At 48.4% G+C, this 15,377-nt stretch overlaps 1 protein-coding gene across 8 annotated transcripts in view; it reads left to right on the top strand.

Moving 5' to 3' along the window:
* The window catches only part of LOC120820841 (attractin-like protein 1), a 124,386-nt gene that overhangs the window by 28,034 nt on the left and 80,975 nt on the right, over positions 1 to 15,377 (top strand). For 5 of the 8 annotated variants that reach the window (XM_078104884.1, XM_078104882.1, XM_078104883.1 and 2 more), the window contains exons 5-16: positions 154 to 362; positions 2,231 to 2,405; positions 2,658 to 2,745; positions 4,334 to 4,580; positions 6,274 to 6,457; positions 7,397 to 7,551; positions 10,031 to 10,115; positions 11,092 to 11,303; positions 11,928 to 12,046; positions 12,510 to 12,629; positions 13,080 to 13,212; positions 14,299 to 14,486. In XM_078104884.1, coding sequence (XP_077961010.1) covers positions 154 to 362; positions 2,231 to 2,405; positions 2,658 to 2,745; positions 4,334 to 4,580; positions 6,274 to 6,457; positions 7,397 to 7,551; positions 10,031 to 10,115; positions 11,092 to 11,303; positions 11,928 to 12,046; positions 12,510 to 12,629; positions 13,080 to 13,212; positions 14,299 to 14,486 — 1,915 coding nt within the window. The remainder of the gene's footprint in view (positions 1 to 153; positions 363 to 2,230; positions 2,406 to 2,657; positions 2,746 to 4,333; positions 4,581 to 6,273; positions 6,458 to 7,396; positions 7,552 to 10,030; positions 10,116 to 11,091; positions 11,304 to 11,927; positions 12,047 to 12,509; positions 12,630 to 13,079; positions 13,213 to 14,298; positions 14,487 to 15,377) is intronic. The other 3 variants (XM_078104886.1, XM_078104887.1, XM_078104885.1) reach the window with 1 other exon arrangement.

The raw sequence follows: 15,377 nt of genomic DNA, 5'->3' as shown, positions 1-15,377 counted from the left end.
AGCTCCTAAGAGCTGCAGAGTTGCTGATGAGTCTCCAGGAGTTCGGCACAAAAAACACTTCCATATTCCATCATCATTACATTTTTTGTTCAAAGTAACATAACGTAACTGTATTCACTGCATCCTCTTCCCGTCTCCCTGCGCCCCCTCCAGGATGAACTCCTGCCCCAACAACTGCTCGGGCCACGGCCGGTGCAGCACGGCCAACTCGGCGTCGGGCCGCGTCTACTGCGAGTGCGAGGAGTACTGGAAGGGAGAGGCCTGCGACGTCCCGTACTGCCGCGACGACTGTGGCAGCCCGGGTCGCGGCTACTGCGACCTGACGGGGGAGAAGCTGTGCGTCTGCAACGACAGCTGGCAAGGTGAGGGGAGGAGGGCGAGGGGGGGGTGTGGTGTGAATTTAGGAACTCTTTTTGCTCGGTGGATTCAATTCACCTTGTATAGCCCAAAATCAAAAAACCTCAGAGGGCTTTGCAATCATGCTTTGCAAGTGCGACATCCTCCGCCCCCCCCGAACTTCCCATTCTGTGTTCAGGGGGTGATACGGGGTGATACGGGGGGATGATGGGGAGGAGTCGAGGACAGGAAAGGACTAGAAGAAGTGTGATGTGCTGTGACTGAACTACTGAGTTACTTCCTCTGTATTGTTGTTGATTCACCGACTTGAAGGTCAAAAGCGTCTTGATGTCTGGCTTAAAACGGGTCTACATTTGGTCAGAAAAAGGTAGTTTTTACATACGTTTATGTTTAACATTGAAATGCTGTTTAAACTGCGCCACCGTCTCACCCACGCGTTGTTAACATTTGCATTTCTTCCTAATTTTGTCGGGCTTTACGATGCTGTTACATGTGATTTAGCATCGAAACACCAGATCAAGGCGTTGTTATTAACTCCACATGTTGCACCTTGAGTTGATTATTCTGCAATCGGTTAAAAACAGGCCAATGCCGGTGTTTATTTGTTCTGAAAGCAAATACCACCGTTCAAGATGCCTGTAATGAAGAAGGTTTTTGTTGACGTTTCAGTTTTGTTGATAATTTAGTGAGAAAATGGAACTGACAACAGTAGAAGATAAAAAAAGCTCAACAGCAGCTGTTTTCTTGTTTGTGCTCAACATAACGTCGCCTGATTCAATAATGCTTGGAGTTCTAAAACAAACCGGGCTTCATTATTGGAGTTGTTTATCTTGCATTTGCAAAACATTCTGCGGTTGCTCAGCAGCCCGCTAAGCAACTTGATGATACATCCGTCATCTACCTGAGGAATTGACACCTTGTTTTTAAAAAGCTGTGTATTTGTAGCAGTCCTCAAAACCGTAGTTATAAGATGCAGTTCATGCAGTAAAGATGCTGCTGGATTCCATGTTTGCAGTTTTTTTTTTAGCACATAACGATCCTGTTTGTTATTTTTCTCAATGTCAAACACACAAATTATTATTGTTTTTTTTTAATTTGATAAATCGTGTGTAATCTCAACACGATGTTAACCGTCTTTACCCGGTAAACTTCTACTCTCAAAACAATCCAGAACACATTTGATCCTGAATGGTTATTACTCTTATTATTATGAGTAGTATTAGTGGTAGTAGTACTATTGTGCTGTTTTTGTTTTCCTTATTATCATACAACCCTTCCAGTTATTTTAGTACAGTTAAGTTTGAGCATATGAGGATGTGCTGCCCCCTTCTGGATTTATACTGTAATCACAAGATAATTCAGAAAGTATTTTGGTCTATTTTGTTTACAAATGTAGGTTAATAAATCACTGGCTGAAAAACATGAAATAAAGCCTGAACTGTGAGACTTTAGACTTCATCTTAAAACATTGCCTGCATGCTGCTTTTTCAGTGAAGCACTTTATTTGCCCACATAGAACCTCATTTCTTTGTGGCTTTTGTATCATTCTTGTGAGGCATGTATTGTTCAAAAGAAAGGAGGTCTAAATGTATGCTTATTCATAAATGTTCTAAGCGAACCATAAAATAATACGAAGACATCAGTGACACACAGAGGTGTGTGTCTGTGAAGTAATGAGTCAGGTGGGGACGGTCACACAGCCTCACAACACTCGTCTAATGCACAAACAGTGGGGTAAAAAAAGGGCTGGTTGCCATAGCAACATGTGTTCAGAGCCAGAAACGCGTATGCTTTTCGTCTTCGCGAGCATGTTCTGTCCCTCAGCCCTCCTCATCCCAGCGAGTGTGTGAGTGCATTCTCGATGTTTCCTCAGGTCCCGACTGCTCTCTGTCCGTCCCCTCCACCGAGGCCTTCTGGGTGCTGCCGAGCGTCAAGCCGTCGGCTCAGTCTCTGGGCCGGGCGTCCCATCGGGCCCTGGTGCACTCCGGCCTGATGTGGGTGGTGGGCGGATACTCCTTCAACTACTCCAACTACCACATGGTCCTCAAGTAAGCAGCACCTCATCTGGGTGAAGACGAACCATCCAAACAATTAGCTGTTTGTGACATTTGTCAAATAGACAAATGTTAACAGTAAGTCATCTGCATCGTACTTGAAGCAACGTCTCATCTGGTGGAGTCCATACAGAGAATAATAAAGTAGGGTAAAGGAGACAAAGGCCTCGTGTTTAATGCCATCATGTAGTGTAGGCGGGCAGGTATGACATCATACACACAGTGATGTCTTTTTTCCGTGTGCAGCTACAACCTGGAAAGCGGAACGTGGGACGTGGTGCCGGTCAGCAGCGGTCCTCTCTACAGATACGGCCACTCGCTGGCTCTGTACCAGGTAGGTACAGGCGATCATTTTTATGTAATAAGGATTCATTCATTCAGAATCGATTTGAAACTTAAGCGGTACTGTACACATAAATAAACAGCTATGACCTAGTCTAAGAGAGGCACAAAAAAAAGATGTTTTTGAGCCTAGTCAGCCTGTTCAGTGTTTACTGTTCCACAGAAGGTCCATTTGGACGTGAGGATGTTGTGCTTCTGTCTTCCTCCATGTCTTTCATCTAAACGTGTGAACACTCTTCACTTTGTACGACACTTTTAGCCAATTAGCATCAATCTTCCTGCCAAGTTTCCATCAGCCGGATGTGTGTGTGTGTGTGTGTGTGTGTGTGTGTGTGTGTGTGTGTGTGTGGTCTTGTTGCATCAAGAGCCCGCTCATGTGACGGACTCCTCTAAACCCTGACAGCTTTACTTTACTCGATGTAACTTCGGTTGCAGCTCATTATTACAGAGCAGATGTGCACGTCACTGATCGCTCAGGATTCACACATGCGCTCAGTTTTAAATGACGCTGTGAGGTAAGAGTCTGGAAGCACTTTGTATTCCACTCCACCAAAAAAGAGCTTTACTGCTTTACTACCGAGTTATTTTCAACTGAATATACTTTACACATTCACTGTTAGACAAAGGGAATGAGTCATTTGAAGACTTACTCACCGGACGTCACTGTCTGGGACATTTGATAGATTGGATTTTTATTCATCGCCGCACGTGATTCAATAACGAAAGTAATCATTGCCTCTTTGAACCACTGACGGCCGGCCGGCCTTCCATGTGTCCTCTATAAATACCTGTGAGCGTCAAATGACCTGTCAGACGCTGGGACACTTGCATATATTTCCTTCCAGAAGAGGTGATCTGATAGTGAAGGACGGAGGTGGAATGGACATTAAAAGGGACTTCTCCGCCGCGATGGAGCTGAGACCCGCAGGAGGTCGCGGCGGCCTGCGGGCCGCAGTAACTCTTCCACGCGAGCCCTGACTTCAAGGGCGGGATGAAACCGATGACCTCACTTCATCTCAAGAGGACCAAAGCTCGTTTTAACTTCACGAAAGAAGAGAACGTCTTCGATTCCATAAATATTATATTCCATTTGTCATTGTCACGTGACAGGTGTCCTTGGAGATAAGATATTAACGTAGCGACAGACCGAAACGTGGAGGAGGAGTTTAACACATTTGGACCCGAGTCATCAACCGACTTGTGAGACTTCAGGGTTAAAACGTACCACTCAAGAAGTAAAGTTTGTAGTTCCATCAACCTTTAGCTGTACAAATTGCACCCTCGGGTGCCCAGAAATACACCCACCAAGAGAAACTGTGGATCATGGTTAAATGTGCCAATTTAGGTATTTTTACAGCTTATTGCACCCGAGTGGCCAAAGATCAATAATGGGATTAAAATAAAAAGAAGGAGGGAGGATTTGAGGCTGCTGAAGCCTCAAGAGAACAAGGCCTCCTCTTGTCACTGTACCTGTGTTCCACATCAGCGTATAGATGAACAGCAGGTTCTGCATCATCATCATCATCATCATCATCATCATCATCACGTGCTCATCGGCGCCTCTCTCCCCTCTCGTGTAGGACGACATCTACATGTTTGGCGGGAAGCTGGAGGCCAAATCGGCCAACGTGACCGACGAGATGTGGGTGTTCAACATCCCCCGGCGCACCTGGTCACCGCGGACGCCAGCCCCGCCGCCTCCCTACGCCCTGGAGGGCCACAGCGCCCACGTGGTGGAGCTGGCCGGCGGCGAGCAGGTGATGCTGGTCTTCTTCGGCTACTCGCCCACCTACGGCTACGTCAACAAGGTCCAGGAGTACAACATCGGTAAGTGCTCAACGCCTCCCGCTCCGCTGTCACTGGGTCGCCGCTACTCGCGCTTAGCTTAAAAAGAACCCGACCAATCCGGTGAGCCTGTGGCATGCAGGGCACGGGGGGGGGAGGAGGCTGCTCACCCACAGACGGGTGTCGTATTTCTATTTCGTCTCCTACTTCTGGCCACTTTTAGCCAGTAGGTGTCAGTGTTGTACAGAGCGCACACACACACACGCATGCATGCAGATGTACACACGTCTATTAAACATGCATCACACACACAGGAGGTGGCACTCAGGCTGCAGCGTCTGGGGGGGAGACAGTGATTAATGAAACTGAAGCATTCCCTCTCTCTCCTTCCTCCCTTATTTTCTGTTCCTCTCTCCTTCTCATGTCCTTCCCCCCCTGCTCCCTTTTCCTCCTCTAGGACACAGCTTGGCAACCTCCTTGCTCACCTCCTGCTCCCCTTCCTCACCTTTTCCCCCTCTTCCTCCTCCCCCTTCGTGTGTCCATCACTTTCATCACCCTCACCCACCTCCACCCTCCCGCCTCCCTCCTCCTCTCTGGCTGAGCATCATTAGGCTTCAGAGGCTCGGAGGAGCGAGTCTTATGAGTAAAGGGATTTAATGACCACTCAGAGAGGAAGGTTCACAGCAATTAGCTCGCGGGGATCAGAGAAGCGTTGGCCTCCCCCCTCCTCACCGAGTCTCCTTCTCTCTGATTGGACATTCTCTGCTCCTCCCGTTGGATCGCTGCTGTTTCAACATGATCATCACAAGGTGACACGTCGTCCGTTAAGTGCGCGCGTCAATATTCCTGGACAGACGCACAGCTTCTCCCCAGTCAACTTTTGATTACAATGTTACAGGTGAGGACACAGTTATTCCAAATGAGGACGTGCTCTGATCAGCTGTTAGTTGACAGCGTTTGGTGAATTCTACGGAGAAATTAAACTCTCTCCTCACTTCCTCGGTAATGCCATCATGTGACATTTTTATAACAGACTTAATGCGTTTTGTGTTGCGTGTGCTATCTAGAACCCATCAGGCCACAGGGGGAAATCGTTTAATCTTTTTTGAGGTGTGACTTGTTTAAGGCTCGATTGGCTGTTAGACAATCGAGATGTCGATTCTGAGCCGTCTTCGCCAATAGAATGGACACAATCCACTCTATTGGTGATCTCCAGTCTGACCCATTCAATATTTTTTACGGTGAATTCTTGTTGGTGCAGACTAAGTTGAAATAATTTACGTGGATTTCTCCCCTCTGAGTGACTTTTACTTTGACATCTGGAGCGCTGAGCTGAGGGCTCCTTTTCTCAGGCTTGTTGACTTCTTCCTCCTCCTCAGGCCTCCTTTCTCGTTTCGCGTCCCTTCTCTTCCCTGCTTGTTTTAATAAAATGTTCCATTCACCCGAATTCACCGGCCTGCATCGCGCTGGTCTAATAAAGGGGGCGCTTTCAAATTCAATAAGGTCTCATTTCCTCCCTCTTACTGCTTGGCTCGCTCGCTCCGCCTCTCTGCTCCTTCTCTTCCCACGCTCCATCTCACCTGCTGAATTAAATATGCTTCTGCTTTTCTCTCTCTTTTTTTTTTTTTTTTTTTTTTTTGGCCTGATAAGGGAAACGCTCCAGCCTGCCAGAGCGTGGAAAAGCTTTCTTAATGTCACATCGCAGTAACCAGAGCCCTCCGTGTGTTTTTCACAGGGTCCAACGCCTGGCAGGTGGTGCCCGCCGAGGGCGCCGCGGTGCAGGGGGGCTACGGCCACAGCAGCGCGTACGACCAGGCCGCCGGCTGCGTGTTTGTCCACGGGGGATACAAGCCTCTGAGCAACAAAAAGCACGGCCTGGTGGACCACATGTACCGCTACCACGTCCACACCAAGACATGGTGAGGACACGCAGGGAAATGGGACACCCGGAGCGCAAATGGCACCGAATCGGGCTGCACGGGCACTCTGCCATTATCTGAACCAGCGTGTAAAGTCGCGTACTTATCCTGAGGGGAATGCTTGCTCACAGGTCGATAGAAATAATGACGACCAAGCCGCTGTGATGATTGTCGTTACGGTGCCGCTGGTTCTTTGGAATTGGAAACGGAGAGAGAGAAGAAGTGGGCGTGCTGACGGAGCCGACAGGTGGTCTGACCTCGCCTGACCCTCTGGCAGGTGGACCGGTGCGAGAGGAACCCCCGGGACTCAAGTCTCGCCACGTTCACATGCGCGCGCTCGCACACATGCGCGTGCGTCCCCGCCGCGCCTCTCGCTTTCCACATGGAATCTGTCTCCCGGAGTCGGGTGTCGCTCTTCAAGTTCCCAGACCGACCCGTTTGTGTGGGTGTCCTTCCATCCAGCTGCAGCTCAGCGTCCGAGGGGCCGTCGCCTGAACGCCTTCTTGTCAATCTCAATGTAGTGATAACGTGGACAACTATAGGTCTCTTTTTTTAAAAACATGTTTATTTAATTGTGCTCCTTTTTAAGAGCCGTCAGATATCAAAGTCTCCTGTGGAACGGCTGAGCTGCAGTAATTGAAGAAGCTGCAGAAAGCCACCACAGTTGGTCTCCAGTACGTGACCTTTGACCTCAAAGACAGACGGGTCCCAGGCAGCCGACCTCCCACAATGTCTGTGTTAAGGCGGGTGTGTGTGTCTGTGTGTGTGTGTGTGAACAGTTGGCATGAAGGGCCGTCACCACAGGTCACACATGCAGACACACACACACACAAACCCACATCCACACCTCTGACAAATTAACACTTTTCCAAAATGTGTCTCCACCTGTGTGTGTGTGTGTGTGTGTGTGTGTGTGTGTGTGTGTGTGTGTGTGTGTAGGCTGATCCTCAGGGAAAGCGGTGTAGCGCGGTACCTCCACTCGGCGGTGCTTCTGAGCGGCGCGCTGCTGGTTTTCGGCGGAAACACTCACAACGACACGTCGCTAAGCAACGGGGCCAAATGCTTTTCCGCCGACTTCCTGGCGTACGATATCGGTAAGTAGCAGGTAATGAGTAATGACGCACCGCGGGTAGCGCAGTGTGTGTGTGGCTGACAGTCGCACTCGGCTCATCTGGTCGCTCCTCTACGTTGGAGACGGGCGATACGTGACACATCCCAACGGCGTTCAGGCTCAACCGCGGTAGCTCTTACAAGACATTCTCAAACAGGGTTTAGATAAATAATCACGAGTAACGGGACCAAATTGACCAGGTGGGGAGTGATGAAAACAATATTTCGACTCCCGAGACTCTTAAAGAGTCTCTGAAGGAGGGGGGGGGGGGTTGAGATGATTAAGAAGCCCATTACAAGCTGCCCAGTTGCACCACAGAGCAGATGGTGAGGATGTTGGATGTTGAGTAGTGGAGGGAAACAACAGGGAGCAGGAAGGGTGGATGTATACGCACGGAGACGGACAGGAGACCCCAGAACTTTTCAATATAACATAATCCTAGATCTACAAAATCCCCTCTTCGTGTGCCATTATCATGCTGATCCAAATTTGTCCACTGAATTATGCGATAAAAAGGGAAAATGCCATAAAGATATTGGTGGGATGAGGCAGTGAATGTGAAGAAGCAATAGGAAGAGACCATCAGGGCCGAGGAGAGAGGAGAGAGGAGAGAGGAGAGAGGAGAGAGGAGACAGGAGACAGGAGACAGGAGACAGGAGAGAGGAGACATGATGCACAGAAGGAGAGAAAAATAGAAAAGCATGAGAGTAAAAGAACAAACCAGTTAAAGACATTTGGGGCAAAGCAAAATGTTGCTACATATTTACATGTAAAGTGTTTGATGTTTTGGTAACACTCCTCATGACACCTACTTCTTTATTGCATCATAAACATATTTGTAATGATTTATATCCTGCCTGTAGAACTGCATTATTACGGTTCACAACACTTATCGACAACAACCAACAAACAATTTTAAAACCGGGGATTAAAGTGTAAAAGGACATTTTATGACCGTCATTAAATAAAACTTCTAAGGTGCCATTCATTTTGTTTCCTTTCCTTGTTTCCTCTCCTCCTCTGTCCTCGTGTCCCCGCAAGATAATGATTTAGTCCCACCTGTGGAAGTCGTCCCCCCCCCCGCTCTGCGCTCAGTGCGAGCGGAGATCTTTCCACCACTAATTTGTTTTTGTTTTGCCGCTCTAACCTTGGAGGTTATTAGCTTCTCCGGCTCTTCTGCTGCCGCACATTAGACTCAGGTCGACACGCAAGGCACTTTTCATTTGGATTTAATTCTCCCTCTCACCCTCACAGCCCCCCCCCCCCTTCACTCAAGCCTCTGCCACCCTTACACGTCTAATTAGATTTGGGGGAGAAAATGAACTCTGATTAAAAACGCAGTCCTCTAACTTGACACACAACGGAGGAACACACCCACACAGTGTCTGCTGCGCACAATCACACACACACACACACACACACACACGTGGCACAGGTTTGTTTGTAAGATGTTGGGAGCCGAGATATAAAGGATGAGCAAACTGTTCTGCTGCTCCTCCTCCTCCACCTCCCGCCGCGCTCCTCCACCAGCACCTCCATTAGTGCCGATCAGATCAAGCTGTCAATCAGCCTGCCGGCCAGCTTCGATCTGGTCTCATGATTTCCCTCCGTCCCACCATGCATTATTAACACAGATTCTCTCATATCCTGAGAGGAAATTAAAGTGTGTGTGTGTGTGTGTGTGTGTGTGTGTGTGTGTGTGTGTGTGTGTGTGTGTGTGTGTGTGTGTGTGTGTGTGTTCCCAGGACAGCCAGAGGATCAGATCGAAAGTCACTGAGGCTTTTATCTCTTCTTTAATTGTGTTATTGGAGCCATAAGCTTTTAGCTGTCAGCTGTGGTGCTTTTCACCATCTCAACAAAAAACAAGTTGTTTCGTTTTTTTTTTTTTTTCGTTTTTTTTACATCTAAAAATGTGGCCCTCGCTCTTAAACAAGCGCTCCTGCTTGGCTGAACAAGGCCGTTAGCGACCCGGCGTCCCCCGAGTCCTCCGCCCCACCGGCGCCCGCCCCATGTGACTGAATGTCACATTTACACCTGATTCATTCACTCTAGTAGTAAAATCACTACAGTAAAATATGCACAGATTATATCTTCAATTATGAGGGCGAGAGAGAGAGAGAGAGAGAGAGAGAGAGACTTTATGAGGGTATTCGGTGGTATGAAGTGTTTTTATGAAGTCGTGGCCCAGATTATCGGCCCACTATCTTCTCCACATCGCCAGGGTTCAACGTGGAAAGGCCAAGATGATGAGTGCTTGTTCCTTGGGACGGAATCAAGGGAGGGGGTTGGAGCATAAACTGGGTGGTCCTATTTCCAATGCAGATTGGACCAAATCTCCTTCAACGCTGCTTTTCAAAGTATTTGCATGAAACGCTTTCTTTTGCATTTTCTGTCTTTGAATCGTCTCCCTGGAACAGTGAATTCAGTCACGCGTGTTCTTGTGTTCGCTCCTCTCTCTCCAGCCTGCGATGAATGGACCGTCCTCCCCAGGCCGGGGCTGCACCGGGACGCCAACCGGTTCGGACACTCGGCCGTAGTCAGCAACGGGTGAGCTCCGTCCTCGCAGGCTGCTCTCGGCAAAATGTGCTAAATAAACTAGTCAATTACATAAATGCAAATGAAACACATCCACATTCATTATTCTCCCACAGTCTTACATGTTCCTGAAGTCTTCCTGCCGTGTCCTCTACCGAGAGTCTCTTTGACAGCTTGTGGTTTTGTTGATGGATTGATCTCCTCGTCTCCATGCTAAGTTTAGTCTTGGGTTTAAGTCACTTCTCCCACTCCTGTGAAGCTCCGTGTTCAGACACCTGGGCCTTCTCTGCCGCTGCTGCACCTCTATATTTGGATGCTCCTCCTGAAACTTTCTTTATATTCTCAGATTCTACAGATTCCGTGTGCACTCTGTATTCCTACACAACTTTGTGAACTGTATATCTGTCTGTACTTGGCTGCTTTCTTTGCGCAGGAACGTTGTTTATTTCTTCTATCCGGAGGTTTTTCTATCTGTCTGTTGATTGAGAGGCCTTGTGACCTCTTGGTATGTAGGTAACCAGACAGACGTGTCTAACCTTTTTACTAAATTACTCTTTCACCACATCGGTGAAATAAAACAAAACATTTTAAAGGCACGTAAAATACCGATAACAACAAACAGCTGATCCATCTCCAAGCTGAGTTTGAGTCGTTAAACCATAATGTCTCTCAGATAATGGGAATAATGGGATTTAGAAATAGCGGTCCGACCCTTTAACCCCATTTAACCACCAGCCAGTCGGCTTTGAGCGCCAAAAATGTCAGCTTTGAACTTTAAAACGCCGTCGTCAAACCGAAGCGTCCCCCCCCCCGCCCCTCCCTGAAAACCAAAGTTCAGCTTTATCTTGTGAGACGCCCCCCCCTCCCCCCGCTGCTGCCTCCACACTCCTTCAGCGCTCCTCGTCTCCGCCGGCGTCTCGCGCTCTTTAAGGCCGGATACCGTCTCTGTGAAGCTGCCGCTCCTTTTTGATCCTCTCCTCGTCTTCAGCTCCGTGTTCATCTTCGGCGGCTTCTCGGGCCTCCTTCTGAACGACGTGCTGGCGTACACCCCTCCGTCCTGCCGGGCCTTTTCCAACCCGGCCTCGTGTGGCGCTGCCGGGCCGGGCCTCCGCTGCCAGTGGGCGGAGAGCAGGTGTGTCCCCTGGGAGCCCAAAGCAGCCGAGCACAGCGTCCCGGCTCCTTTCTGCCCGCCGCGACCTGGTAGGTGACCCCTGTCCGCCCCGTCTTCCTCCCTTTGCATGCATTCCTTCACAGTCCGCATCGTCTTTGGGGGTCACATGATCAAGTAATAGGAGTTTTGCCTGGAAATGCTCGTCCACCTGCACCGGCAATTAGCTCTTCTCATGATTCAGCCGAGGAACTCTGAGAGGAAAAGCATCTCCACAATATGATGCAAATAAATAACAAACCAGGCTGCAGCAAAGAAATAACTTGATCTGCTGTCCTCATCTTTTTTACAATTATTTTTTATCTAACTTTTATTGGCCAGATAATCTCTTTTTCGAGGAGGTCTCGGCTAACGTGGCTCTTTCACACGAGCACCACAGTAAACAAACTCAATTAACGAAAAGCAGCAATTTCAAACCAGCATAAAAAGCTGTCACATAGAAGAGACCACAGACGGCGAAAAGATTCGTTCACCGGGAGTCAAGTCCTCCGTCATGCTCATAAAACGTTTAAATGCTTCTGTAGCTTCACAAAGGACGCTGTGTGCGTGTGCGTGTCTGTCTGTGTGTCTGTGTGTCTGTGTGTGTGTGTGTGTGTGTGTGTGTGTGTGTGTGTGTGTGTGTGTGTGTGTGTGTGTGCGTGTGCGTCCTCCTCCAGACGGTACAGACGAGCGGTGTTTCCGCTTCTCTGACTGCGCCAGCTGCACCGCCAACACGTGGGGCTGTCAGTGGTGTGAGGACAGGAAGTGCATGTCGGCCTCCAGTAACTGCACCGTGGTGAGTCCCCCCCGCCCCCCTCTCACCCCCCTCTCTCCCCCGCAGGCTTTATTAGACCTCACGAGTGTTTGATGGGACAAATAACTTCGGGATGATTGTGGCCATCCAGCAGCGAACGCTTGAGGGGTCGAAAGGTCAACGTGAATAATAGTTTAGAATTTTTTTTTCTCCTCCCGTGAACATTCATAATTCAAACAGTAACGTGCACATTTTCCGATGTGATACAAGTTGTGTATTTCAGTGAGATAACTTTGTATTTCTTCTGTGGCTCATTTAGTTTTTTTTCTCTGTCTCTTTCTCTACTTTTACTCCCAACCTGCCTCCTCTGTTGTCCTTTGTTTGTGTGTCTGCATGCTGCTTTCGCCTGCTCGACGTCTGTGTTTCAATGTGAATCTGAACGTGTGTGTGTGTGCGTGTGTGTGTGTGTGTGTGTGTGTGTGTGTGTGTGTGTGTGTGTGCGTAGCTGACTCTGGAGCTGGCACAGCAGCAGCATGGCGGCGCTCTGTCTCTGTCTCGTCCACCGACCATGTTGTCTGAACATCAGCTGAGCTTGTGGAAGCACGGAGCCAGGAGGAGGGGACATGTGTGTATTATGAGACGCTTTGACACTTGCTGCTCGGGTTGCGTGTGGTTGAGGTCAGAGGTCAGAGCAGTCCCGTGGGTGGCTTGCAAACTGGGGAGAATCAAAATTTACATCACAATTCTGTTGCTTACGTACACACCTTCTCACGGTGATCAGCTTAGCTTCTTCCATCTCCTCTGAGCAGAAGAACGTTTCTACTTGAATAAAGTTCTGTTAGAGAGAAGCGGAAGAAGTGAGACGCACACAGCTTGAATGTCCACCTCAGCACGTCTCGTCCCTCGCATCGATTTCTCTTCTCGCTCTGAATCTTTCTGTCTCTACAAACCGTCAAACTTTATCCGTCCCGTGCTTTGCGCCGCACATGGCGTTGTTTTTTTTTTTTTTTTCGCTTCCCGTCCGGCGGGCGCGAGGAGCTCCCGTCCGGCCTGATGTTGTCTCCTCTGTTTGAAGTCGGTGAGAGGCGCGGCGGGCTGCAAGCGCCGGGAGGAGCAGGAGTGTTTCAGGCTGGCCAACTGCAGGAGCTGCTCCCTCCACGTCAACTGTCAGTGGGAGCCGCAGCAGCAGGAGTGTCAAGCGCTTCCTGGTGAGGAGACACACACGCGCACACACAACGCACACACAACGCACAGTAGCGTGAGAAATGACTTTTTAAGGACATTCATGAATCTCCTTTTTAGTCCGAATCAAGCTAAAGGGAAAATGCCTTTCTTGCTACTCACAGACTTACAGCTGTAGACAGTTTAAAATGCACAATGTGCATCGTTTTTTGGTTGCATGAGAATACTGTCGATTGGAACCTCCACGGTCACCTGCACAGCGGTGAAGAGGCTGTTGAAGGATCGCAAAAAGTCACCATGATGTCACACTTTGCCACGCTCCTTTTTTTCCACTTTAAATGGCACCAAAATGTACTGCAGGGCTATTGAGACCATAAACTGTGGTAATATGGTGGCGAAGGAGGCGCTCCCGCTCCTCTGATCCAGCTGCCGTGAGTGGGAGGTTTCAGGAAACTAGCCGTGGCCTCTCCTGGACGCTGTGTTATGATCAGTTATGCTAAATGGCCTGGCATGTTTAAGACCGTGACCTCATCTAATTTGTGTTTGGTTCCCCGTCATCTGTCTCCGGTTCTCCTCTCATGTTCCGTAGATTATGGCCCATTGCTGTGGCTTTGGGGCAAAGCAAATAAACAAATTTTCTTTTTTCATGAAAAGGTTGGCGATGGAAGCCATTATGGACCTGTGATTGTAATCGGTCCCGTGCTCGGTGGAGACAGAAGGACTTTTTCCTCCCTTTCATCGTGGCTAAACTCCCACGAGATGCTACCGAGCGACCGCTTAAATATCCGTCAGTTTGTTTTGGTCGAGTTTCTCGGCCGTTTCCCACCGCGGATGAGGACTTTTCTTTATCTCGTGTGTGACCTCATCTACAGCTCTTTAAATGTGGGGATCTGGTTTCAAATACCAACAATGACGTCCAAAATCAGCCCAATGATTGTTATTTCTGCCCCTCGATTAACCAATCAATGAAAAATGAATTGAAACACTAAAACACCAGTGTTGGTGTTCGTGGTCTCCACATCTGCACACTTCTTGTAAGTGAAGGAAATAACCGTTATTAAAGGGACAGTTGTCTCTGAAGTGTGTGTGTGTGTGTGTGTGTGTGTTTGCAGGCCAGCTGTGTGGGGAGGGCTGGCACCACGTCGGGGAGGCCTGCCTGAGGATCAACTCCAGCAGTGAGAGCTACGACAACGCCCAGCACTACTGCAAGAACCTGGGAGGAAACATCGCCTCTCTGCTCACAGACCAACAGGTCAACTTTGTTCTGGAGGAGCTGCAGAAGCACCAACTGCAAGACAAGGTGGGCGAAGCTAAAGAAGTGAATCACTGGGAGGTGGTGGTCTGTCCTGACGTAGCCGCTTGGTTTATCCCGGTGAAACTGGGATTTAGGGAAGTTATCATTGTAGTTCTGCACCACGTAGTAAAGCTAAACATCTGCTTTCTGCTACATCTCCTTTAGAGGAGGGAGCGCTCATTTCATTATATCCATGTATCACTTTAACATCATACATATAAAGTTGTTTATCCTTGTTGTTTAAGGAAGAAAACAATTGTGCAGATAAAACAGTTGTTTTTTCTTCATGTCATGATGATTATAAATCTCTTGTTTCGTTATTACACTTTTTTACAATCACAAAATGAGTTCACTATCTCTGAAATAAACTCAATTACCAGATACCATCCAGATCACAAAGGGGTGCAAACAGCGCCGCTGAGTAGTCTGGGCGTAAATACGAAAACAGACTGTTATCTTTTTCTTTTTTTTAACGCTTGGGGAAAAATCTTGATTTCTATCAGATTAGACATTATCAGACATTATTTTCTTAATCATTATGGGCCTTTTACGAAACAAATATCACTTGTTTTCTCAGCAAATAACTCACTTGTTCACATTGCTCCGCTTCATTCAGCTACTATAATCTCTTAAGTCTCTTTTCAACTTCTTTCCTCAAATCAGAACATTTTCTGCTGTTGCAATGATTACAGGCGTTTGCAGAAGGTTTGATTTGGGATCAAACTAAGCGACGCTTGTTGTTACCAGCGTGTCACTGCGCCTCTGTTCAAGGGGAGACTTCTTGTTGCTTCACTCTGAGGACTCGTCTTCTGTATGATTACGACCTGTTCTCGGGCACTGTCCGTGTGTGCATGGGAACTGCGTACAATTGGGGCTCGTTATTTTGTTTCTTTAATA

Source organism: Gasterosteus aculeatus, chromosome 6 (assembly GCF_964276395.1).
Source record: "Gasterosteus aculeatus chromosome 6, fGasAcu3.hap1.1, whole genome shotgun sequence".
NCBI lineage: Eukaryota > Metazoa > Chordata > Actinopteri > Perciformes > Gasterosteidae > Gasterosteus > Gasterosteus aculeatus.
This window is presented reverse-complemented; position numbering and strand designations above follow the sequence as displayed.